Below are 23,683 nucleotides of genomic sequence, written 5' to 3'. Positions count from 1 at the left end.
AGGGCTTCGCCGCTTCCTCTCCTCTCCTCTCTTCCTCTCCTCCCTTTCTTTTTTGTTGATTTTTGATGAATATTATGAGAATTAGGGGTGGGTGGGGGGCTTAAATAGTGGGGGAGGGGGGTGACATCCCGCCCGTTGGGAGGGCGGGATGCCCCTCGGGGGAACCTCCCGCCCTCCCAACGGGCGGGAGGCCCCTCGGAAGACCCCCCGCCCGTTGGAAGGGCGGGCTGCCGCGTAACTTTCGCGAAGAGGCGCCTGATGGGGGCGTGTGAAATTTTTTTCGACCCCCCGCCCGTTGGATGGGCGGGATGTCTCATCCCGCCCGTTGATCGGGCGGGAGGCACCCATTTTTCGAATTGTTCTAAACCCGCACCCTTTTTCGAATTTTAATTTTTTTAACCTTTTTTTAAAAAACTCCATATTATCCACAAGAGGCCAGGTTATGGCCCGTTTGGCCCATGTTACAGGAAAAAAAATATTGAAATGCAAACAAAGTCTCCACACCAGCCAGGCTCGAGAGCGCAGCCCGACCCGAACTGACCTGAGCAAAGCAAAGCAACGCCGAGTTACCAGCGCGTCGCCTCCCCTGTTGCTGTCGGCCTGTCCCCTCCCGTGGCCATGGCGGTGGCGGCTCCCGGGCAGCTCAACCTCGACGAGGCTCCGTCATGGGGCTCCCGCAGCGTCGACTGCTTTGAGAAGCTCGAGCAGATCGGCGAGGGCACCTATGGGTAACCCCACCTCCCCTACCTTATCCGCGCTAGTCGATTCGGTAATTACCCTAGTCTCCTAATCCCCCGATTCGCTTAATCCGCGGCCGCCGTCGGCAGGCAAGTCTACATGGCGAAGGAGACGGGCACCAACGAGATCGTTGCGCTCAAGAAGATCCGCATGGACAACGAGCGGGAAGGCGTAAGCTTGTTTTGCTTCGACTTCTCTAGCTCCTTCGTTTTCTTCTCGTTTTGTTTCGCCTCCGATGATTAGAATATGGTTGCCTCGCGCAGTTCCCTATCACTGCCATACGCGAGATCAAGATCCTGAAGAAGCTTCACCACCAGAACGTCATCAAGCTCAAGGAGATTGTCACCTCCCCAGGTGGTTTAACACTGAGAACTGCAAATTGAATGAATTAGATGTATGCCTACTGAGTTTAATCCTCTGGGCTGATGATTGGATTGGGGAAATTGTTGCAGGCCCAGAGCGAGATGAGCAAGGGAAGCCAAGTATGGCCCGTTCTATTCTTGGGGTTCAGTTCCACTGGTTTTTGTTAAGCTAGAGTAGCATTGACGACTAACACAAATTGTTGTGTTTTTGAATTAGTCGATGGTAACAAGTATAAGGGGAGCATTTACATGGTTTTCGAGTATATGGATCATGACCTCACCGGTCTTGCCGATAGGCCAGGAATGCGGTTCACTGTGCCACAGATTAAGGTATAACAACCTGTCCAAGTAACTCCTGTGCTTTTCCTTGGATATGTTATGGTTTTATCCTTGATGGAATGATCGTGTGATGTGTGGTCTTGTCTTGTTCTAGTGTTACATGAGGCAGCTGCTTACGGGCCTGCACTATTGCCATGTCAATCAAGTGCTGCATCGAGATATTAAAGGTGTTAACTGTGCACATCTCTGCTGGGGTTCTTGTTTTCCTTATCCCTTCTATTCGCGTCTTGTTGATGTTGTACTTAATACTTCCTTTGTAGGATCTAACCTTTTGATAGACAATGAGGGTAACTTGAAGCTAGCTGATTTTGGCCTTGCAAGATCATTCTCGAGTGATCATAATGGACACCTTACTAACCGTGTGATCACTTTGTGGTATAGGTATTGTTTCTTCTCACAGATTTGTTATCATATTACAGTTGTTGAGCAAGCTTCTCATTGTATTACTGGATTGTGGCTGCAGACCTCCAGAGTTGCTGCTTGGAAGCACGAAGTATGGTCCAGCCGTTGACATGTGGTCAGTGGGCTGTATTTTTGCCGAGCTTCTCAATGGGAAGCCAATATTGCCTGGAAAGAATGAGGTATTTTTTGGGCCTTCATGTGTTAGCTTTTGGCTTCATGCCTTCATCAATATTGCCCATGAGCAAATTTGTGGATACACATGTTTACTTTATCCCCTCCATTTCCTTACATCTTGGGCAAATAAACTGCCAGCTATTATGCTGTTGTATTCATGCATGTGCTAAGTTATTCCCTGTTTTGTAACCCTTTGCTTCAGTTCATTAGTTATCTTCCTGTAGTAGTTTTCCGTCATTGTTTATGCTCCTAGTTACAACTATATCCCCTTGTGATGTTATGCTATTCCTGCAGCCTGAGCAGCTGACGAAGATCTTTGAACTTTGTGGTACTCCTGATGACATAATCTGGCCTGGTGTTACAAAAATGCCATGGTACAACAACTTCAAGCCTCCCCGACCATTAAAGAGACGAGTTAAAGAGTTCTTTAAACAGTGAGTGATATTTGATATGTTTCCAATAATATGACTTCAAGTCTTGCCATTGTTGCTCATTCTTATATATTCTTGCAGTTTTGATCGACACGCACTGGATCTGTTAGAGAAGATGTTGACTTTAGATCCATCACAGGTATGCTACATTCATACAGTTGTCAATTTTACAAAAAGTGCTACCTGCTTATTCATTTTTGTGATTAGTCCCTACCCTTTTTGGGTACTATATTTGTTATCTGCACCTATATTTGGATCTGCTTTTCATGCGTCAACGTATGTTCAATTTTTTTAATTATTCAGAGGATATCAGCAAAAGATGCACTTGATGCGGAATATTTCTGGACTGATCCATTACCATGTGATCCGAAAAGGTACAATCAGATGATTATTTTGTTACATTGGCACATAGCTCCTTTCTACTTTCCCCGGATAGACTTTTAAGCATTTGCTAATACAGCTTGCCCAAGTACGAGGCATCACATGAGTTCCAGACTAAGAAAAAGCGACAGCAACAGAGGCAAGCAGAAGAAGCTGCGAAGCGTCAAAAACTTAATCATCCTCCACCACATTCTCGTTTGCCTCCAATCCAACAGCCTGGCCAAGCACACCCTCAAATCAGACCTGGCCAGGGTATGCACAATGTACCTCCTGTGGCAGCTGGCCCAAGCCATCACTATGCAAAGCCCCGAGGACCAGGAGGCCCTAACCGGTACCCTCAGGGTGGGAATCAAGGGGGAGGCTATAATCCGAACCGCGGAGGGCAGGGCGGAGGCTATGGGAGTGGCCCTTATCCTCAGCAAGGACGAGGACCTCCTCCGTACCCTGGAGCAGCTGGCCCGCGGGGCGCTGGTGGCAGTGGCTATGGAGCTGGCGGACCAGGCTACCCACAAGGTGGCCCATATGGTGCATCCGGTCCAGGCCGAGGAAACTATTCTCAAGGTGGCTCCCGCAATCAGCAGCAGTATGGGAACTGGCAATAAGATGGCAGTATCATGCCACTGAATTGTCCTTCCAGCTGTACCATGTATTGGCAGTATCATGCCACTGAAATGTCCCTCCAGTTGTAACATGTATTGGCAGCATCATGCCACTGAAATGTCATTCCAGTTGTAACATGTAATGTATTTGCCAGACCTCTGCTGTTGGGGCATTTTTGCGAGATGCATCTTATAATTGATACTGTAATTGGATCCAGACATCTCGTAAGTACGCTGTTGGACTCAAGCTGTTGTACTATGCCACTGGAAGGATGCTGCAAAGACAGCAGAGTTTGCTATTAACACCATTTCCATTTTGCTATAGTCTATGCTATAAACACCATTTGTCCATTTTCAGGCTGCTATAGTCAATGCCAAAAGGAGCAGCTCTAAACTGTCACAGCTAGACAATTTTCTTCAACTTACTACTACTATGTTAGAAATATTATAGCTGGCGAGATAGATGATCCGAGAATCAGTTATAACTGTGGTAGGAAAGGATTGGGGACAGAGGAGACGAACAGATAATAATCAAATATCCTCCACCATTTCCTTCTCTGAATCTTTTAGGTACAGTTCGCAAGTCTCTTATATAAGGGACCTGCAGGTCTAGACTCCACTAATAAACCCTTTCACTGGCAATGCACAAAGCAGTCGAACTAAATGTCTGGCCCGGCTACCACTCTCGCATCTAGCTCTTCAACTCATGCCGTGTGCTTCAATTCCCTAGTTTTGCTTTTTGCTGCTTCATAGCCATGCCTCAGCGTAATAAACGGCAACTATCTCTTACATGAAGAGCTGAAGTAATGGCAGCGTAAAAAAAAACTTTACAGTAGGAGCATAAATCAGAATTCATGGGAAAATGGCCTCCACAAATGCCTCAGCGTCAAAAGGTTGAAGATCTTCCATCCCTTCACCAACCCCAATAAACTTCACTGGAATTCCAAGTTCATCTACAACACTAACCTGCAACCAATCAAGCAAGAAAATTCAGGCTGGATAGATAAGGCATCTATTTAAGTTGCAGACTGCAAGAAAATGTGCATACCACACAGCCACCCCGCGCAGTGCCATCTAGCTTAGTCAGGATGAATCCTGTGACTCCAACAACCTGGTAACGAGCAAAGGCAGCACAACATCACCACTAATCCTCTTAAAACAAATATTATGAATTCAGTACTGAATTATATATCGGGTGTATGATCACATCATTGAACTCCCTCGCTTGCTGCAACATGTTTAAGCCTGTGGTGCCATCGAGAACAAGCAAAATCTCCTGCAGAACATGGATAACATGATAGTTATCAACTGTAAAATGACCAAAGAATAAAGTATCAGCATGTTTATAAGATCTGTGCATCAATAAACCTGCAACGACTTAAAACGCATGATCAAATTAAAACTTTTTCTTTTTTTCGAATGTAAAAAAACATTTTGATATTGAATGCAACATACATTAGGAGCGCCAGGAAGGGCTTTAGCTATGACTTTTTTGCAGGAGACCAACTCTTCCATCAAACCATAGTTTGTATGAAGTCCTGCAAAAAGATGCTGAAATAAAGTTATTTTCAGTCCCTCAACAAGTAAATAGTTAAAGATACGCTGCTAGAAATCTCTAACAGCAGGCGTACTTCCTGATGTATCACATAGAACCACATCAAAACCTTCACGCTTCCCACGTTTTACTGCCTGCGATAGAACTACGAAATAAGTCAAATTAGATAAAACATATGAGTGGAGCTCCTTATTAGCCAGCAAAGTACTTTCATAATGCTTGTCAGATCACAGCGCCATACCTGCTGGAGGCTGTGCCTTCTTATCATTGTCGATGACGATCTCTGAACCTGTTCTTTCAGCCCAAACTTCTAGCTGGTCACGAGCTGCTGCTCTAAAGGTATCACCTGCTGCCATCAATACCTATTGTGGTTCAAACCAGTGATGTAAACCAGTTAATTTATTTGACAGGAATCCATGGTTTTATCCAGAGTTGCAAATACAAGGCAAGCAGCACTTTATAGTTTATAACACATCAAATACAATAGTGCACAAATCCGAGGGACCAGCTGGCTATAGATTTTTTCGCTCTAGCAGTAACACAGTAAAGCAATACATATATCCGGACCTTTTCCCACATACCTACCCTATAAAACAGGAGACTTCAAGAAAATAGGCTCACCTTCACTCCTTCATTCTTAAATCTGTGAGCAAGCTTTCCTGCAAATAGAACAAACGAAATACCGATCATCTACAAGTGGATAGCTACTTTGGCAGATTTAACTATCTGAATATCACGCAATCGGTGAAGCAGCAAAGTATGCTAGGGAATTACCTAGGGAGGTTGTCTTTCCACCACCATTCACTCCCACAATCATGATGACCGACGGCTTCCTGTCATAATGGCGTAGCGCAACATGACCTCGCGAATCCCAAACAACAAATGATTATCGTAGGCAGGAGAGAGCAGAACCTGAAGCCGAGGTTCAGCTCGGAGTTGCCGCCCTTGCTTGTCAGCAGTTCGAGAATGCACCTCTTCAGGGTCGCCTGCGCCACCATCGACAAACCAACACTATAAACCTCTAAACGGCTAAACCAATGAAGTCTTGCGTAAAATTGAAAACAGAAGCCCATTCGAGAGATCAAATTGACCTTTATCTCGGCCCCGGACTTGAGCTTGCCGTCGCGGATTTCCTCGCGGAGCGTGTCGACGATCCTGAACGAGATTTTGGGCCCGAAGTCCGACACGAGCAGTGCCTGCGTGGAGGGAATGAATCAGCAAGGAACATCAGAATCAAAATGAAGGAGCAGAGTCGTCGAAGCAACAGGGAAAGCCGGCAGGCACCTCCTCGAGCTCGTCGAGGACACGGTCGGTGTCGGCGAGGTTCCAGTAGGTGAGGAGCTCGTCAACGACGGAGAGGTTCTCGCGGGTCTTGGAGAAGCCGGAGAAGAGCTTCTCGACGTCGCTCTTGGCCTTCTCCTTGATGAGGCGGCCGAGGCGGGTGAAGAAGCCCGCCTGCCCGGCCGCGGCGGCGCAGCGCAGGAGACCGGCGCGGCGGCCGGGGCTGGCGCGGACGCAGGAGGCGGTGCCGGTGGGGGAGAGGAAGGGGAGGACGTGGGAGGGTGCCGCCATTTCCGGGCGCTGCGCGGCGTCGCGGATACGGAGCTCCGGACCTCCGGTGATGGGTGGATAGCGCTGGCCCGAGCAAAACGACTGCAGGTTTCTTCTTAGCGCTATCCAGTGGGCTTAGGGGCCCAAAACGAACGAAACGAGGTTAGCGGGCCTAATTTTGGATGTACAGTCCAGGAAGCCGCCAACAAATCTTTTCTTCTTTTCCGATCTCGATATTTCCCAACATGACGAGGCCTTCATTTGCGCAATGCACTACTGTAGACCACTCAGAAGTCAGAACAGTACATACACGCACATACAACTATACAAGAACAGCAAAAGCATATAATTAAATCAGTTGGTGGCGGTGAGCTCGAGCTGCTGGAGGTGGTGGTCGTGGACCTCCCTTTGGCGCGCGTCCGCCCTGACCATGCCCTTGTTCTCGTCCTGCTGCCGCCACTCCGGCGGCACCATGTGCTCGTCGCGGAGGAAGTCGGCGGCCTTGTTCACCAGCGCCGGGTCCCTGCCGCAGAGCTGGAACGGCCGGCCGCGGCCCTGGTAGCCGTCCAGCAGGTGCAGGTGCGCCTCCAGGTTGTGGTAACACGCGGGGTTCATGGCCTGTGGTCCAGCGCCAGCTCCACGCCCAGGTGCACGAACACGATGCCCAGCCCCAGCGTGTCGATCACCCGCAGCGCCAGCTCCGGGAACGCCTTCTCGTCCAGGAGGTAGAAGAGCACGCCGGGCAGCGTCGGCACCTTGTCGTGCACGTTCACGATGCGCAGGGCCTTCACGCCCAGGGCCCCGCTCGAACCGGTCCTTGAACCTCGTGTTCCCCACGCGCGGCCCGGCCGGAGTAGGAGAAGACGCGCACGGGCGCCGTCCTGCCGTCCGGCGACACGTTCGCGCCCGTCTCCGCGACGTCGAAGGCGCTGAGCATGGCGAGCGCGCTGCCCAGGCTGTGGCCGGTGATTGTGACGCTCAACTCCTCGCCCCGGGAGTGGTAGAGCTCCACCAGCTTCCGCACCTCGGCGAGCACCTGCTCCCGCGCCGAGTACCGGCACCACCGGCACTCCGGGTCCTTGCCCGTGTACAGCTCCGGGAACCCCGACTCCACCTTCACGCCGGGGTCGGGGCACGGGATCCCGAACTCGGTCACCGGCTTGGGGATCGCCGTCAGGTCGGCCAGCTACTCGAGGCAGGTGACGGTGCCGCGCCACGCGACGGCGATGTCCCGGCGGCCTATGCGCGCCTTCTCCCGGTCGCTGGACACGGCCACGAAGCCGATGGAGGCGGTCTCGCTCCACAGCCTCGCGTCGGGGTCGTCGGACTTGTGCTTCTGGTCGTTGAAGTTGGGGAGCCTGGCGGTGGAGGTGGCGTAGAGGTAGCGGGTGACCTCGTAGCCGACGCCGTCGAGGCCGACGTCCCGGAAGAAGCTGCCCGGCGGGTACCTGCTGGTGCCGCAGTAGCGGGAGAAGCGGTCGTAGTCGAAGGCGTCGTAGCACGCCTGCGCGAACTCACCGTAGCGGATGAGCTCCCCGTGCAGCACGGTGTCGATGGGGTCCAGCAGGCCCTCCCAGTCGTTGCTGCCGTGGATCTCCCGCCACCGCGCGGTCAGCTGCCCATCGGAGCGCCCGGACGACTCCGCCAGGGAGCCGCGCTCCATGTCCCCGACCACGGAGGTCTGCGTCTCGGTCATCGCCGCGGCGGGGACGACGCCGTGGCGAGCGCCACGGCGCTGCTGCTGCTGCTCACACCTCAAAGTCGAAGCACCGCCATTCGGTGGCGCGCTAACGAGCCACCGGCGCCCCGCCGGGGACAGCTGCTGGAAGAGCGGCGGCGGCCGGCGGAGGTCGACGGGGAGGAGGTTCTTCTTGCAGGTAGCAGAGATGGTGGCCATGGATAGATTATCGATGACGCGGGTTTCGATCGATGGCTCGTGTGCAGCAAATTGATCAGTATGCTATTGATAATTGCGGCGAGGGTTTGTGAAGCTTGCAGCTTTGCTCCCTAGCTAGGAGAGGAGTTGATCAGGAGCTGCTAGTGCAGTAGTGCTACCACGCCCACTCATGGTGTCCAGTCATCATCATTCGCGGAATGGAAGTAATGGAGGCCCAAGACACGACACTAAACAAACGGCAGCCCAGGTCAGGACCTTACAATTTTGGTACACCTTTTGGACTGTCAAGTGGGACCAATGTGGATGTGAGGGGTAAAGGGAAACATATTTGGGTAACAAGTGTTTTTAAAACAACAGCCGCAGATTTGGATTGCAGACTGAATGAAGAGTGACTGGCTCGGAGTCGGAGCACATTGTAAACGTTGTGGTAGCCAGTTTATTCGCTGCTGGCATCCACCGCCGTGTGACGATGACGAGGCAAGGCGGCGGTCAATTCAACAATCCCCCCTGCATGCATCATCATCGCCACCAAACCAGCAGCGTGCACCGCCTGCGCCCATGCTCTGCTTGCTCTCAGCATCCCGAGGCCGGAGCGAGAAGTCGCCAACCAGCGGCGCCGCCACGCGCTCAGGATCGGCATGCCGGCATCTCACCACGTTGTCCACCTCCACGCTCCGACGAGACCAACGGCTTCCGGCCCCTTTCCGATGTGGCCCCCTCCCCTCTCGCGTGCACGCGGCGCGCCGAGGCCGCCGATCCCGACCCCCCACCGCCACCGCTCTCTATAAGAAACGCTCCATCGCCACGCCTCCCTCGCATCACACATTCAGTCTGCTCTCCTCCATCCATCTTGCAAGCGCAAGCTCCCCTCCCCCACCAAGCCACAGTACTCACTGCTCGCAGCTGCAATGCCGCGCGACACGCTCCTGCTCGCCGTCGCCCTGGCGCTCGGCGTCCTCGCCGTCAGCCTCCACGCCCAGCCGTTCGACTACCCGTCGGCACGCCCGTCCACGTCCTGGGCCAACACGGACGCCTCCCTCACGCACCACGTCACCTTCATGGACGGCTCCGTGGCGCGCGCCGCGCTGCTGCGCCTCAACCCCGCCGGCTTCGGCCCATCCTACGCCTTCGGCTTCTTCTGCACCAACCACGGGACCGCCGCCGGCGCGGGGCCCTGCAACGACTTCCTCCTCGCCGTCGCCGTCGTCTACTGCAACAGCGGCGCGCTCATGACCTCCGTCGTCGCCGGCATACCGCAGGTCGTCTGGTCAGCCAACCGCGCCCGCCCCGTCGGGGAGGGCGCCACCGTCCAGTTCACGCCCGCGGGCGACCTGGTGCTCAAGGCGACTGATGGCACGCTGGTGTGGTCCGCGGGCACCGCGGGGAAGTCCGTCGCCGGAATCAGCATCAACAGCGACGGCAACCTCGTCATGGTCGACGGGACCAACCGGACGGTCTGGCAGTCGTTCGACCACCCCACCGACACGCTGCTCGTCGGCCAGTCCCTGCGCCAGGGCGCGCGCCTCACCGCCAACACCTCCGCCGTCAACTGGTCCGAGAGCCGCCTCTACCTCACCGTCGCCGACGACAGCTTGAGCGCATACGTCGACGCCAAGCCGCCGCAGCGGTACTACCACCTCGGCTTCACCAAGGCCGCCGGCGCCTACGCCACGTACGCCAACGGCAGACTCACGGTGTTCGCCCCGCCCGCCGCGCCGCTGACCACCGTCCAGCTGCCCGCCGTCGGAGCCGGGACGGTGCAGTACATGCGCCTCGAGTACGACGGCCACCTCCGGCTGTACGAGTGGCGGCCCGCGGGGTGGGCGCCGGTGTTCGACGTCCTGCGCCTCTTCCCGGACGACTGCGCGTTCCCGACGGTGTGCGGCGCCTACGGCGTGTGCACGGACATGCAGTGCAGCTGCCCGGACGCGGCCAACTTCCGGCCGGTGGACTTCCGGAGGCCCAACCGCGGCTGCGTCCCGGCGGCGGCGCCGGCCTCGTGCGCGACCCCGCGGCGCGCGCAGCGGCTCGTGTCGCTGCCCGGCCTCGCCTACTTCAACGACCACGCCACCGGCTTGAGGACGCTGGAGAGGGTGAGCGAGGGCGCGTGCAAGAAGGCGTGCCTGGACGACTGCAAGTGCATGGCGGCGCAGTTCATCTACGGGGCCGACGCCGGCGACGGCTTCTGCTACCTGCAGCCGGAGGTGTTCTCGCTGGAGACGTCGCTGCCGGAGGTGGTGCACTACAACTCCACCATGCACCTCAAGGTGCAGGCCACGCGTACGTCGGCCAGAATGATTTGAGCGCTGCAGGCGTCTTCGAAAATGACATCAGCTCAGATTCAGTGGACTAGTACTTACTATTGCCCTGGATAATTGTGTTCCAATAAAGACTTGTGACAGCACTACAATAAAGTCGTTTAATTTTTTTGGATAAGAGTAAGACTGGTGGCTTAACCTCATCCAGTAACCATTGAGCACAATTAACCACAGGCGCCCTTGATTTCATCCCAAGGACACAAACCATCTAAATAATGCATTGAGGCGTTACTAGTGCAACAAAAGAACAGCCAAGTATAATTACACAACTAACACTCAAACATACTGACCGTTTATGAGTCAAGCACAGTAAGATTATATGACTAGACAATGGATAGACATGAAGTCCATACTTCTGCATGTTTGTCAACCCAAACTACGGATCGAAGATCTAATTCCGATTGTACGAATCGGGGTCTTCTCTTTCGCATTGCAAAGTCATACCTTTCCAGATTATCAGGAGTCGTCCAAAATGGCAAGGGAACAGACCATCTGTCGTTCAATAATATGACCACAATGGAATGTTATCCACAAATTTATATATTTAACTCAAAAGTAATTTGGTGCATCAGAATACTATTTAAATTGCGATGGTTATCTTCAGGAATAGTCCAGCCAAGCATACAAGGCGCATAACCATCATGGCCAGCTTCAGCAACAGTCCTATATATTGTACACGATGCAAGGAATATATATATTTAAGGAACACCTATCTATCTGTTGCATAATAATTTCTTAAGAAACCTATCAATGCAAATTTCTAACCATCAAAATACATTGCATGATAAGCACGTGAGTACCCAAAAAGAAAAAGAAATCTAGCATACCTTTGTGTCTTAAAATGTTCCAAGACTCCCCGTACTTGTCGTACAAGTTCATGCCAACAAATGTCCCGTCAAACTCAAGAAGGGGCCCTCCAATGCCAGCCTAACCAGGTGACATGCATAGAGAATTAGTCATTGACAATGTGAAATAAATATGAAAATTAACTCACATTCCAATGCAACTATTATCTTCAACTGTGTAATGAAACGAAACGAAAATAGCAAACTTACCTTAGTGATTCCACATGTGGATCGAAGAAATTTGCAATCATGTGTGACTACCATGGAAAACGGTACTCCCCTTGCAGCCATTAATTTTCTGGATTTGAAGACACACCCTACAGCTAGTAAATCATGATAGTCTGGAAACCGATCTTGAATTTTTACTGGTTGGGCAGCACAAAAATCATTGACACTGACTAAGAGCAATATTGTATTGTAAACTATAATGTTGTAATATCCCTTCTGAAAGCTTTTTGCTTGGAAGCAACACTTCAATCTGCAAATGACACAATTGAGACTTTAGCGGTTCATTAAAAGAACAGGGATCACATGATAGCTGGAAGGACCAACCCTCAAGTTTTGAATAATCTTGTCGTTAAGATAAGAATCTCTAATCAAACCCGCTGCAGTCAGAGTAGTGGTACACCCATTCCATTCAATTAAAAAACCTGTGCATGCAAAAAAAAACCTTTTTTCTCCTGCATACAATTGATTATTAGTTAGCTGTGAGCAGATACAAGTCTGAAGTAATAAAAAGCTCAGTAATGAAAAATCACCATTGAATGAAGCAAGTGCAACAATATTGTCATGTATGCTAGAGGCAACTGTTTCACTTAGTTCACTCCAGACACCTCTACCACATATGTCACCGAAAGGTTCTTCAAAATTATTAGCCAAAATAATGGCATCTTCATTAGCCAAAATAGTGCCATCTTCATTAGCAAAAATAGTGCCATCTGGTTGAAGATGCAAGGTACATTACTTGTAAGTGGAAGACAGCAAAGCTGTAGAAAACAAAATGCATGAAAAGTCACAATATTTACAGGCATTGACTCACCATTTTAACAATGATTTTGGTGGTTCAGGATACCCCAAGGATTCTAGATCCCAAAATCAATCCTCATTAAGCACATCTTGATGAACTGGTGCCACAACATCAATAGATCAAGTAAATAGCACTCAACGTTATCCTAGACGCTAAACGGTAAACAGTCAGTCACCCTTTGTTTACCATTTAAACGGTTTAGACAGCGTTTAAACAGAGTTAAACGGTCTAAACGGTTTTGTACTGTATCGCTAAAATATACATATTTATGCATTAAAAAATCCAATACTCAAATAAGATCACATATTTGTGTAGGTAAAACAATCAAATATTCTAATAAAATACTTATTTATGCATGTAACAAATCAAATATATATATATTTATGCATGTAAAAATTCAAGTTTATGCATGTTTTAATGCCTAAACAACCCGTTTAGGCCGTCCAGACCCGTTTCAGACCGTCCCGTGTAGCCCGTTTAGGCCGTTTTTGACCTTTTTTCCCTTTTTTGACCGTTCACCGTTTAGCCGACCATTTAGGGCCTAAACAAGACAGATACCCTTCGTTTACCGTTTAATTTCCGTTTAGACGGCCATTAGGCCGTTTAGACGGCTAGGCGAACATTGATAGCACTAATATATCTAATACAAGTAACATTCACGTACAGTGTTGTGCATAAAATTAGCGCACATGATGATAATTGATTAAAAACATGATATAAGTGATTCTTCTTGAACATACCAATGAACATAGTAAATATTTTAACTGATTAGCACTAAATCTATGAAGTGAAAAGCTCATCAAAAGTTATCACAAGAATACAAATGTCAAAGATAAGATTGCATCATTTAAGAAGATTTAACAAATAGATGTCATCACTAATGATGATAAATTGCATATAACAAATTATCTAGATTTTTACAGCGTCTATATGCTCACCTTCTTGATCAGAGTTAGGCATCTCACCATTGGAACTTTCTTCAACCCTGTAGCAGAACATCAACATGAATACCCAAATGTAAAATGGATCCAACGCATTACTATGCAAGACCTACATGAATATAATTGTAAGAAAAGCGCAATATGAAGGACCTGGAGTAGTGTAGATAATAAATATTTCAAGAAGAAAACAAGAGAGAACTGAGCATTAAATGTGAATAGAAAACTCCTTTAATTAAATTTGATAAATACACTGTCTTGAACTTTGACACAAGGAATATGACTAATCTAGTACACGGCAGCTATGGCATGTGCTAATAGGATAGAAAATATCTCGGTACAGGGGGAAAAGTTGTTATTGAGGGGTACATTGAAAACTGCAAAGGAACTAAAAATACCAGAAAAGCTACAAAAGGTGGTTCAACAACATGTCACGTAAGTTGTTTGGCATAACTGCATAAAAAACCTCATTCAAATCACATAGAGAGAGGGAAACGGGATAGAGGGAGTAGGTGCCTCATTGGAAATATACAAGACATACCTGACTTTCTTAGGAAATCTAATGTTTTCCACGGGTGTACAGAAACGAAACAACGTTTCAAGAAGTCTATACTTTGGCATGAATAAGGTTCCTTCCGTATTGAAAAAAAGATTCATGCCAAGAAAGTTTCCATCACAATCAAAAACCGCCCCACCTTCACAAACCTAGTACCAAGCAATAAAGGAAAAGGATTACAAGCAATACATGTTACATTGGATGATTGGAATAACATAAAGTGAAACCGAACAAGAATTACGTAGGAAAGGCATCATTCTATTGCCCCAAAGATATACATTACTGAATATAATAATAGAAACATATTAAAATACTTATGTTGCAATGCAAGTGTACCTTAGAGATTTTACAAGTTGTTCTCACAAGTGATGGGACAGATCTGCTTAAATCACAATTCAGTATCCCACTTGTAGTGGTTAATTTGCCAGAGATTTCACGGCCTACAGATACCACATTACCATCAGGTGGAAATTCCAACAGATTGCTGAAATTTACGGTTTCAAGATCCAGGAAGTTCTTGGCGTTGACAACAGGAAAGTTGCAATCTACATCATATTCTCCCAAAAACCCCATGATGACATTGTCTTCATGGCATACTTTGACCTATAATGGTAAAGCAAAAGAACGGTAAACAATGATTACAATTGTCTTATGTAAAAAATAAAAACAATAGTAAAGGATGATTACTAGCACCAACCTTTAAGTTATCGTGGTATTTTGTTTCATTAAATAAAGCTTTAACCAAGCTTGCTGAAGTCAGAAACCTTGTAACGTTCCTCTCGCGTTGTACAGCTATGCCTGAGCATGTACATAACACCATGCGTCCTAAATCGTTTTTTTCACCAATTGTAATCAGAGATGTTTAAAATATCTGATAAGAAGAGTACAAACAGCATATATAATCACCATTGGACAGAGAAAGTGAGACAACACTTTTAGACAACTTTGATACAACTTGTTCACTGAGCTCACTCCAGACACCTTGATTTGATTCCAGATGCAAGTCGCCTAGTTAAAGAAACATGATACAACACAGCAGTGAGTGTTCAGATAGAGCTGTAAGAAACATGAGCAGAAAAGAGGAAGGGCCAGAAGACCTGAAATCAGTAACTCAGTTGTCTCTCCTTCATTGCGAATTATTTTGTTCTTTGTCGAGCTTCTTGTCAGATAAGTTATTTTATTCTTCTTTGAACTTCTTGTGAGATCATCGGCACTTTCATTCCTCTTCAAGCTTCTTCTACTTTTTCGCATCTTCATAGCACTGAGGCAGAAGTAAAGAAAAGTACAAAATGTGGGCCACACAGTAAAATGATGTGATACAACTAAAACAGATCTACTCATCAGAAGATCACATATAAAGGTTTTATGTCAAGGCTGGGCTCATGACCATTTTTTCCCCCTGTAAGTTCAAACATCAACTTTGATAAATGTTAACCAAGAATAATTTTGTTGGACAGTGCTCCAAACAGGTCAGGCATACAGAAACATGATCATTTTGGTAGGAGTCTCCAAATTAGATGACCACATAAGCTCTTTTCTTAGCTCAACTATGTTATGCAGGATTTGACAATCTAACTGTTCACCTGACCTTTTAATTTTTCTACCATCGCGTATTCGCGTCCAATTGTACCATGAACTTCAACTTTCTAAATGTGTACGGTAAACGAACATTCTCTCAAAACTCGATATGACTGAAGATATGAGCTGACATAAGCCTTTATCATTCCTTGTAAATTTATTATCAGCATTGTCCATTCTAGAACAGTATGAAAACATGTATGAAAAGCTTTATACGAAAAATGAATGGTGGTTCAGCATAGTATATGAGCACCGAGCTGCTTTAGATCCTAATCCAAACAAGGTGGGCGCAGTTGATTCAGTGCACCGAAACAAGGTTAATACAGACCAAAGAAATAGTTTGGAACTCTGAATAATCTGCGAGTACTAGTACTTGTTTCAGATACTAACAGCAGACATCATGCCAGATTCTTTATGCAGATTTCTAAACGAACGAACTCAGTATTCATACACATTATAACACCTAGCCAAGCGTTCATGTTCAAAGAAGTCGAACGGTTCACCATAGTATCTAGTACCTAATTTGCCAATAAACCAACACGAACATCCTGGAGGCTGGATGTACAGCAGAAGTATATAAACGCTATTCGACCTTCATTACCATAATTTTTTTTGAGGCCGCAAAACTTAATGGTCAGACCTCAGACCTCAGACCTCACAGACCTAGAAGGGAAGGAGAGGGATGAGGAGGGCGGTGTACGCACCCGATCGATGCTCGACCGTCTCGGCCGTCAGGAGAAAGATCCGGTCGACGGCGGCGCGGCCACCGCAGTGGTATCGCGGGCCGTCGCTTCGCTTGCGGGGGAAGGGCACGAGAGGGAAGGGGAAAGAAAAATTTACGGGAGACGGATTTCACCACATGTCCGTCACCCCGCAGCCCGCACAGAAGATGATCTTGTTTCCATCAATACATTCTTAAAGATATACTAAAATGAACCAATTTGTTTACCAATTATTAGTATCTCCTAATGATATGTACGTATACACTAGAGTGTATTTCAGAGCATCGGAGACGGTTTAGATCCGCCGGACTAAAATTTAATCTCGTCATATCAGATATTTGGACACTATAAGTATTAAATATAAGTTAATTATAAAATCAATTGCATAAATGAAGGCTAATTCACGAGATAAATCTATTAAACCTATTAATCCTCATAGCACATGTTTATTGTAGCACAACAGAATCAAATTATGGACTAATTAGATTTAATAAATTTATCTCGTAAGTTAGTCTCCATTTATGTAATTAATTATATAATTAGTCTATATTTAATATTTTTAATTGGTATCCAACGTTTCGCCGTTACCGGCTCTGCTGCAGGTAGTCTGGGCCCACTCTCTCCTTTTTGCGTTAGAAACCGCCATGACCAACCTCCAAAAATAGCACGGCTCTAACAATCAAATTTGTTTCGGTTGGAAACAGGTTACATGCGCTTCGTAGTATAAATGTGTTCCATCGCAGACATGAAACTTTCAGATTGTTGCAATAACTCATAGGGTACGGTGAGGAAAATAAAGCTAGTGCCTAGAGAGGCAGAAAAAATGGGGCTGATCAAGTGCCTGCCGCTTATGCTGTTGGCAGCATTTGCCGCCGTCGCCGGCGGCGTGTCCGGCACGCCGGATTACCGTGACGCCCTCGCAAAGTCGCTCGTCTTCTTCGAGGCGCAGCGATCCGGCAAGCTTCCACCGGCCCACCGCTTGCCGTGGCGCGGCGACTCCGGCCTCAACGACGGCGCGCCTGACCACGTACGTGGACGCACTGTGGCGGATCTCTGATACTGATGGATGACATGCAGGAATAGCTGGTGAGGAAGAACGAGGCGGCGTCCGAGTTCCGGGACCAGGCGGACAGGTTCTTGTGCCGCGTCGTGCCGAGCTCGCCGTCGGTGAGCGTCAGGTACACGCCGGGAGGATTGCTGTACAAGTCGGAGGGGAGCAACCTGCAGTACGTGACGTCGACGTCCTTCCTGCTGGCGACCTACGCCAAGTAACTCAGGGCGTCCAAGACGAACAAGGCGGCGGCGGTCCAGTGCGGCGGCGGCGTGGCCGTGACCCCGTCGGCGCTCCAGAGCCTCGCCCAGAGGCAGGTGGACTACATCCTGGGGAGCAACGCCAAGGGGATGTCGTACATGGTCGGGTACGGCGGCAGCTTCCCGCGGCACGTGCACCACCGGGACGCGTCGATCCCCAGCTCCGCCAACGCGCTCGGCACGGGCGCGGCCGCCTGCAGCGCCGGCTTCCAGTACTACCACGCCGGGGGGCCCGACCCGAACGTGCTCACCGGCGCCGTCGTCGGGGGCCCCGACGCGAACGACGCGTTCGCCGACGACCGCGGCAACTACGCGCAGTCCGAGCCGGCCACCTACATCAACGCGCCGCTCGTCGGCATGCTGGCCTTCCTGTCGTCCCATGTCCAGCGACCATCAACTGTTGCATTGTACTTGCATGGTGTAATCCATCAGGGGAAACTGTAAGATTCTTTTACAATTTATTATATCTGACAAAAAGGAGAAAAAAAGAGGGGAAACTGTTCACGAACAATACAATCGAATCTGAATTTTTGAGAACGCCGTTGCTTCTTTTCTTTTTGAGCATCGAACGCTGTTGCTTCATGTTCAGGCCCACATAACATGACAGCAACAAACCAGTAAAAAGCCCACTGAACGGCCCATTTATTAGTGACCAAGTGTAACTATCCCTTGGGCCTTCGATTCCCAAATCCCCCCAGTGGCCGGCTATCCATCGTCGTCCAGCGAGCACGAGCAGCAGCGTCGGGGGGGCGCGGCGGCGCGGCAAAGGCATCGCACATCAGCGGGGCGTTGCAGCGAGGGCGGCGCGCGGGAGCGGTTAGGGCGCGGGGGCAGCGGCGGGTTCGGGACGCTCGGCTGACGCGGAGCGGGAGCGGCAAGGGCGTGGCGAGTGGCGACCGACGAGGGCTCACCGAGGTGGGCCATCAAGCTTCTGCTGTGCTTTTCGGTTCGTATGGTACCTGTGGTAGCCATGATTCATTTCGATTGGTTGGTGTTTAATTCAATTTCCTGGTGGGTTGTGTTAGAGGGTGCGATCTCTCGTTAGGCGATGCTGTAGGCTGGCGGAGAACAAAATTTCATTATGCTTTGGCAAAGGAGTTCTACGCTATGGCAACCCGTATCCTGTCGCGTCAAAATCTGAGAAAGTTGGCTTCGTTCGCACTCCAGAACATATCCCAGAGGCAACTAATTTTACCTTGCCCTCCAGTCCTCAGGTAATGGAACAGTTTTGTCGACCTTACCTCTTTTCAGTCCTTGCTCGCAGTTTCATGCACACACACCGACTGGCAAATGTCACATGACTAGAATGTGTGCCTAATCGCTTGCTCACAATGTTCTGCGCCTTTACACCTTCTTTTAAGACACACTGGCAGTAACATATTTTTGCAACATGAAACAACAAAGCTATTGTTCAAGTTATTATTCTGCAAGTAATCTGTTCTGCTGGGTTCTGGAACATATATATCACTAGAGATCACTGATAAATGCTGCCCACTCAGCCACTCGTATTTTTAACCAATTCGATATATGAAGCATGCTTAACATGTGAAGTGTCTAGCAAGAATATCATACTGGTTTTGAGTACCCTTTTTTCATCTATATCAGTTTAATTTAGTTTTGCTCATACTTTCCTTCTACTTGATACAGATCTACTGCTGTTTCCCCTAGCAAATGTTTCAGCCCCCTTTACGTGTTTGGAAATTCGTGGACTGTCAGATGGGCTACCTATGGATCAGTGAATCTAGTTTTGTCTGATGATGGCAAGCCTAAGTTTCAGATTGAGGAGGTGGAGCCTTCCAAAAAGAGAAGGTATTTGACAAAGAAGCGCTTGAAGCTTCAGAGAAAGCGGGTAAAGAAGAAGAGGAAAGAGGCAAATAAAAATGATCCACGACGCATTAGGCCCAAGGGAAAGAAGATAAAACAAAAATTCCCCACAGCTGAAGCTAGGCTCAAATATAAGATTGAGAAGGTAGTGCACTCACAAATTATGTGGCTTTGTTTGGTTTGCTTGACTCATGTCTTGCTGAACCATTTCTTCATGCCTATTTCTTGATGTTTAGTCAACTTTGTGATATTAGTAAACAAGCTTCCTAATTATTATGCAGCATCTGAATCGCCACCCTGGTTTTACTGTTAAAAGCAATATTCATACAGAACATTGCCTGTTCAGTTGTTTTCCCTGCTACTGTTTCTATGATATTCATAACTTTTTTGTATTAATGTTCAGTTGATTCATTTGAACCATAGTAAGAAACTGTATTATTTAATGGACATGCTGTAATTTTTTTCTTTATTTCTTTGGTATGGTAAGAGAAAATAAATTGAAATAAGCTATTTCTCTTTCAGGCCAAATTAAAGGAAGCTATGTTGGTCGAAAAGCTAAAGAAGTATGAGGTTGCCAAAGCCCAAGGCCCTATGGCTAAATCAGATGATCTTAGCGGTGAGGAAAGGTTTTACTTGAAGAAGGTTTCACAGAAAAAGTCAAATTATGTCCCTGTTGGAAGGCGAGGAGTTTTTGGAGGCGTAATTCTGAACATGCATTTGCATTGGAAGAAACATGAAACTGTGAAGGTCATATGTAAGCCCTGCAAACCAGGGCAAATCCAGGAATATGCAAATGAGATAGCTAGACTGAGTGGCGGTATCCCTGTTAACATCATTGGAGATGACACTATAGTCTTCTACCGAGGAAAGAACTATGTTCAGCCAGAAGTTATGTCACCTGTTGATACATTGTCAAAGAAAAAGGTAATTAGGATGGCCTTTTGGTTTAATTTTGTTTCTATAGAAATAATGAATCTTGTTTGGGGATGTTGCACACCCTCATGATTTTGTTTCTAAAGATATATTGCTCCAAACCTCTCTTCATTGGTGATTCTCATTCGAAGCTGCCAAATGTTTTATTTACTTGATCGCAAAAAAAATGGTTTATTTACTTTAGCTGGGTTCCCTCTAGCATAATCTTAATCCAACTTGCTTCGGAGTTGGGACTAAAAGGTTTTGTTGTTGCTGAAGATAGATTGATGCATGCTTATGTATGTGACCAACATGCAAAGGTTCTCTGTGTCCTTTATGTTTAATAACCAGTAGATATACACATAAAAAATAAACTATTGATTCTTATAAATTCATGTCCGCATCATACCTCCCCCTGTTCCCAGCTCATGTAACCTAATGCGCAGCTCAGGTTGCGCAATCCTCTTGTTTTGATAACGAGCCATCAGGCTGATTCTAGATCTGTATCTTTTAAATGCACTTACATCTGCCCTTTTTTTATTTAATTATCAGGCACTTGAAAAATCAAAATATGAACAGTCGCTGGAGACAGTTCGGCGTTTCATTGCAGTATCTGAAAAGGAGCTTGAACTTTATTATCGGCATGTTGCACTTTATGGAATTCCACAATCCCAGAAAGCTGATCTTGTTTGTGGTGATGATAGAGAAGCTTCTTTGCTTAAAATGGGAGGATTGGATCAAGGCAAGGACCAATTGCCCCATGTGGCTACAGATCATTTTTCTGATTTTCACATCAGTGATATTTCTGAATCAGATGAAGAAGATACTTCTGGTAGCGAATACGATGTTAATGACGATGACACTGAGGATACGATCAATATTTCTGAAGACGCGATTTCTGATCATGGTGGGTTAGCCAACAGGGAGTGAAGTGTGATTACCTTGTCTGGCATAATTACATTGTTGTCTATAAATTTGCCTCAGACTGAGCCACACATTATACCATGGATGTTTCTCATCACTCCGATTGAATGATGTCAGTGTTAGACTATGGTGTACCGAATCATCATCATATTATGTCGATTATTCATTACAGCTGGCTGGCCCTTCTGTTGTCAGCTAAAGCTGGGTTTAATTTTGTGGTGTTTTTTCCTTGAAAGCCTTAATTTGTATACTAGTACAACAAGCTCAACCTTGCTCTGTCATCTGTCACCTGTCACCAGATGCAGTGATGTATCTTGCATATCCTTCTAAAAGTGCTCTCTCCTTGCTGTCAAAAGCTAAGTTAGTTTGGGAGCTGGGACAGCTGTGGAAAGTTATACAATACCAGCTACTGATAAAGAGAGACCATATTCTGCTGCTGAAGAAAGTAGCCACTTAGTTGGCCTCACTACATGGCCACCAACGTCTGAAATCTATGAGGTGATTTCTGATGAACAACAACCTTTGAAATCCAAGTCATAGAGAGTAACTCACACGACACTCCGCCTCTTTTGATCACAGAATTCTTGGAGGATTGGACAGGCCGTGCATCACTTTCTGGCATCTCTTTTTTTTTCAACGATCAATGATGTTGTTGGGAAGCATCTATTTCTGAATAATTCTGATACATCATGGGTGAACGAATAGTAGCTTGACAGAAGAGGAAGCTGTAAATATTTGCATAATTTGTCGCTTTCATTACGAGTTTTAACTAATTACTCGCATAGTTCTGTCACTGAATTTTTGCATAATTCTGTCACCACCGTTATGGGTTTCTACTTTATGTCCTGAGAAGGGTTCCAATGCAAGAGAAAAGTCGGTGAATCAATTGACTTTTGGGAGAAGCATAGAAGAATATTTGCGTCGGTTCCCTTGTGACGCAAGTCTTCATTCAAAAATGCAAATTGAGAACCTATACTATTCCATCAGAAAGCCACTTGTGAGTCGGTGAGATCAAAGATGTAGCCTGCAACACCAATATTCTGTTGGTGTGGACCATGCGTATGAAACCTTTGCAGGTACGAGCTACGAAACACATGCCAAGAACTTGCATGCATATACAGATGTAGTGCACATATATTCCTCTTTTCTATAGATGCAAAGTTAATACTGCACACGCTACAAGGAATCAAATACCATAACCAAACAACCAAAAGTCAACACATGTATACAACTTCGTCAGAAACATGTACCAAAATTAAACCAGCATAGTTGTGACCATCTCTATAGACGCTTAAAGCAAAGCAAAACCAGTATACTTCCAGTTTTCAATAATAGTGTCTGGATATTTTATCTTCCAAATTATGATGCTTTCTAACAAATAAAATTAAGATACTGTAATTTTCCAACATTCTTAGCTGTATGACGTGTGTGGTGATCAGAGCTGTACATAGCTGAGACGAGCATACAGCCTCATATATATCCAGCACCCTACCTAGTGCATAGCATAGAATGTGTTCTTCCACTACTTCACAAGGTAGGTCAACTGCAGAGTAGAGCAGTTCTTAAACATATCATCATGCTAAACATTAGATAAGTTGTTGTTAGTGTGTCTAGCTGTCATCTCAAAGCAGATTCATGTACTGGTCTCCCACTCAGCAATATCATGGAGACCTTTCTGTGACAAGATTCAAATATTCGATCTCCTCTTTTCTCTTGTGGGGTTATTTGGCTGCTGAATTTTCTGTCGGCATACCCCTTTTTCTAAGTGTCATTTTCATAACTGGATATGGCCACTCTGTGTTCTCATTACACACGAACAAATAAATATGGCTGGTCACTTGCTTTTGTTATAAGTTTGGACCACAAATATCATTGTGCATATTTCTAATAAGTACTGCATGCCAACATCTAACTAGAGAAGAATGGTCAAGTACAATTTGATAGGGAAATGAAATAACTCGAGATGATCAGCAGTACTCTCCACACACGCGCAAGAAAATGCAGTAATATCAGCTATAATTTCTCATTAACATACTTTAATTTTATCTTGTTAAATGATCCAGTCCTAGGGTTTTAACAAAAATTGGAGCAAATATTGTTGCTAAAGGAACCTTAATATTTTTGGTTTGCACACTATATATATTATATTGAGCCAGCCAACCTCAAATAATATCGGCAGACTGTTTACACGGGCAATAAACCATATACTGTAATTTGGATGGTTAATAAAATTAAGACCTCATCGATGTGTCTTTCCATCGTGCCACAGGTTTGCCCATCAATAAAAATAGTCAATAAC

General features: G+C 46.9%; 4 protein-coding genes and 3 pseudogenes across 7 annotated transcripts; 4 read left to right on the top strand and 3 right to left on the bottom strand.

The window, feature by feature from the left end:
• The first annotated feature begins 516 nt into the window (after positions 1–516).
• On the top strand, positions 517–3,731 carry LOC112891817 (cyclin-dependent kinase C-2). 3 transcript variants are annotated; one of them, XM_025958786.1, is made up of 13 exons: positions 517–728; positions 828–909; positions 1,002–1,092; positions 1,191–1,220; positions 1,318–1,430; positions 1,534–1,606; positions 1,700–1,820; positions 1,903–2,020; positions 2,310–2,449; positions 2,528–2,585; positions 2,750–2,820; positions 2,907–3,431; positions 3,478–3,731. In XM_025958786.1, exons 1-12 carry the CDS (start codon positions 619–621, stop codon positions 3,427–3,429), a joined length of 1,530 nt encoding a protein of 509 aa, XP_025814571.1. In that variant the 5' UTR covers positions 517–618; the 3' UTR covers positions 3,430–3,431; positions 3,478–3,731. The 3 variants fall into 3 exon arrangements, with proteins under 3 accessions (XP_025814571.1, XP_025814570.1, XP_025814569.1); XM_025958785.1 differs by having other exon boundaries at positions 2,907–3,452; positions 3,499–3,731; XM_025958784.1 differs by having other exon boundaries at positions 2,907–3,729.
• A 217-nt stretch (positions 3,732–3,948) lies between these two features.
• LOC112891818 (cell division protein FtsY homolog, chloroplastic) lies at positions 3,949–6,611 on the bottom strand. Its single transcript, XM_025958787.1, has 11 exons — positions 6,266–6,611; positions 6,073–6,177; positions 5,894–5,967; positions 5,756–5,814; positions 5,603–5,640; positions 5,223–5,343; positions 5,058–5,126; positions 4,882–4,964; positions 4,634–4,702; positions 4,475–4,537; positions 3,949–4,392 (listed from the first exon to the last, which is right to left on the bottom strand). The coding sequence occupies exons 1-11, from the start codon at positions 6,551–6,553 to the stop codon at positions 4,279–4,281; spliced, it is 1,083 nt and encodes a 360-aa protein (XP_025814572.1). The 5' UTR covers positions 6,554–6,611; the 3' UTR covers positions 3,949–4,278.
• Positions 6,612–6,833: 222 nt separating this feature from the next.
• Positions 6,834–8,429, bottom strand: LOC112895636 (annotated as a pseudogene).
• An 830-nt stretch (positions 8,430–9,259) lies between these two features.
• On the top strand, positions 9,260–10,871 carry LOC112895693 (EP1-like glycoprotein 1). The gene has a single exon (XM_025963679.1). The coding sequence runs from the start codon at positions 9,338–9,340 to the stop codon at positions 10,730–10,732; it is 1,395 nt and encodes a 464-aa protein (XP_025819464.1). The 5' UTR covers positions 9,260–9,337; the 3' UTR covers positions 10,733–10,871.
• Positions 10,872–10,956: 85 nt separating this feature from the next.
• Positions 10,957–16,559, bottom strand: LOC112895694 (annotated as a pseudogene).
• Positions 16,560–17,236: 677 nt separating this feature from the next.
• Positions 17,237–18,168, top strand: LOC112895629 (annotated as a pseudogene).
• Positions 18,169–18,413: 245 nt separating this feature from the next.
• LOC112895944 (uncharacterized CRM domain-containing protein At3g25440, chloroplastic) lies at positions 18,414–21,598 on the top strand. Of its 2 annotated transcripts, none has more exons than XM_025963956.1 (5): positions 18,414–18,639; positions 18,750–18,938; positions 19,372–19,693; positions 20,071–20,472; positions 21,013–21,598. In XM_025963956.1, the coding sequence occupies exons 2-5, from the start codon at positions 18,832–18,834 to the stop codon at positions 21,388–21,390; spliced, it is 1,209 nt and encodes a 402-aa protein (XP_025819741.1). In that variant the 5' UTR covers positions 18,414–18,639; positions 18,750–18,831; the 3' UTR covers positions 21,391–21,598. The 2 variants fall into 2 exon arrangements, with proteins under 2 accessions (XP_025819741.1, XP_025819740.1); XM_025963955.1 differs by having other exon boundaries at positions 18,414–18,670.
• Positions 21,599–23,683: the final 2,085 nt, after the last annotated feature.

This window comes from Panicum hallii, chromosome 5, assembly GCF_002211085.1.
Source record: "Panicum hallii strain FIL2 chromosome 5, PHallii_v3.1, whole genome shotgun sequence".
Taxonomy (NCBI): Eukaryota; Viridiplantae; Streptophyta; class Magnoliopsida; order Poales; family Poaceae; genus Panicum; species Panicum hallii.
Note: the sequence above shows the minus strand (reverse complement) of the source record. Positions and strands in the feature narration are given on the sequence as shown.

Coding starts and splice junctions, on each gene's coding strand:
- LOC112891817 (XM_025958786.1), top strand. CDS start 619: ATGGCGGTGGCGGCTCCCGGGCAGCTCAACCTCGACGAGGCTCCGTCA. Junction 1,093..1,190: donor GGAGATTGTCACCTCCCCAG/GTGGTTTAACAC, acceptor AAATTGTTGCAG/GCCCAGAGCGAGATGAGCAA. Junction 1,221..1,317: donor AGATGAGCAAGGGAAGCCAA/GTATGGCCCGTT, acceptor TTTTTGAATTAG/TCGATGGTAACAAGTATAAG.
- LOC112891818 (XM_025958787.1), bottom strand. CDS start 6,553: ATGGCGGCACCCTCCCACGTCCTCCCCTTCCTCTCCCCCACCGGCACC. Junction 5,127..5,222: donor GAAGGCACAGCCTCCAGCAG/GTATGGCGCTGT, acceptor CTTATTTCGTAG/TTCTATCGCAGGCAGTAAAA. Junction 4,965..5,057: donor TCTATGTGATACATCAGGAA/GTACGCCTGCTG, acceptor ATCTTTTTGCAG/GACTTCATACAAACTATGGT.
- LOC112895693 (XM_025963679.1), top strand. CDS start 9,338: ATGCCGCGCGACACGCTCCTGCTCGCCGTCGCCCTGGCGCTCGGCGTC.
- LOC112895944 (XM_025963956.1), top strand. CDS start 18,832: ATGGCAACCCGTATCCTGTCGCGTCAAAATCTGAGAAAGTTGGCTTCG. Junction 19,694..20,070: donor TCAAATATAAGATTGAGAAG/GTAGTGCACTCA, acceptor TTTCTCTTTCAG/GCCAAATTAAAGGAAGCTAT. Junction 20,473..21,012: donor ATACATTGTCAAAGAAAAAG/GTAATTAGGATG, acceptor TTTAATTATCAG/GCACTTGAAAAATCAAAATA.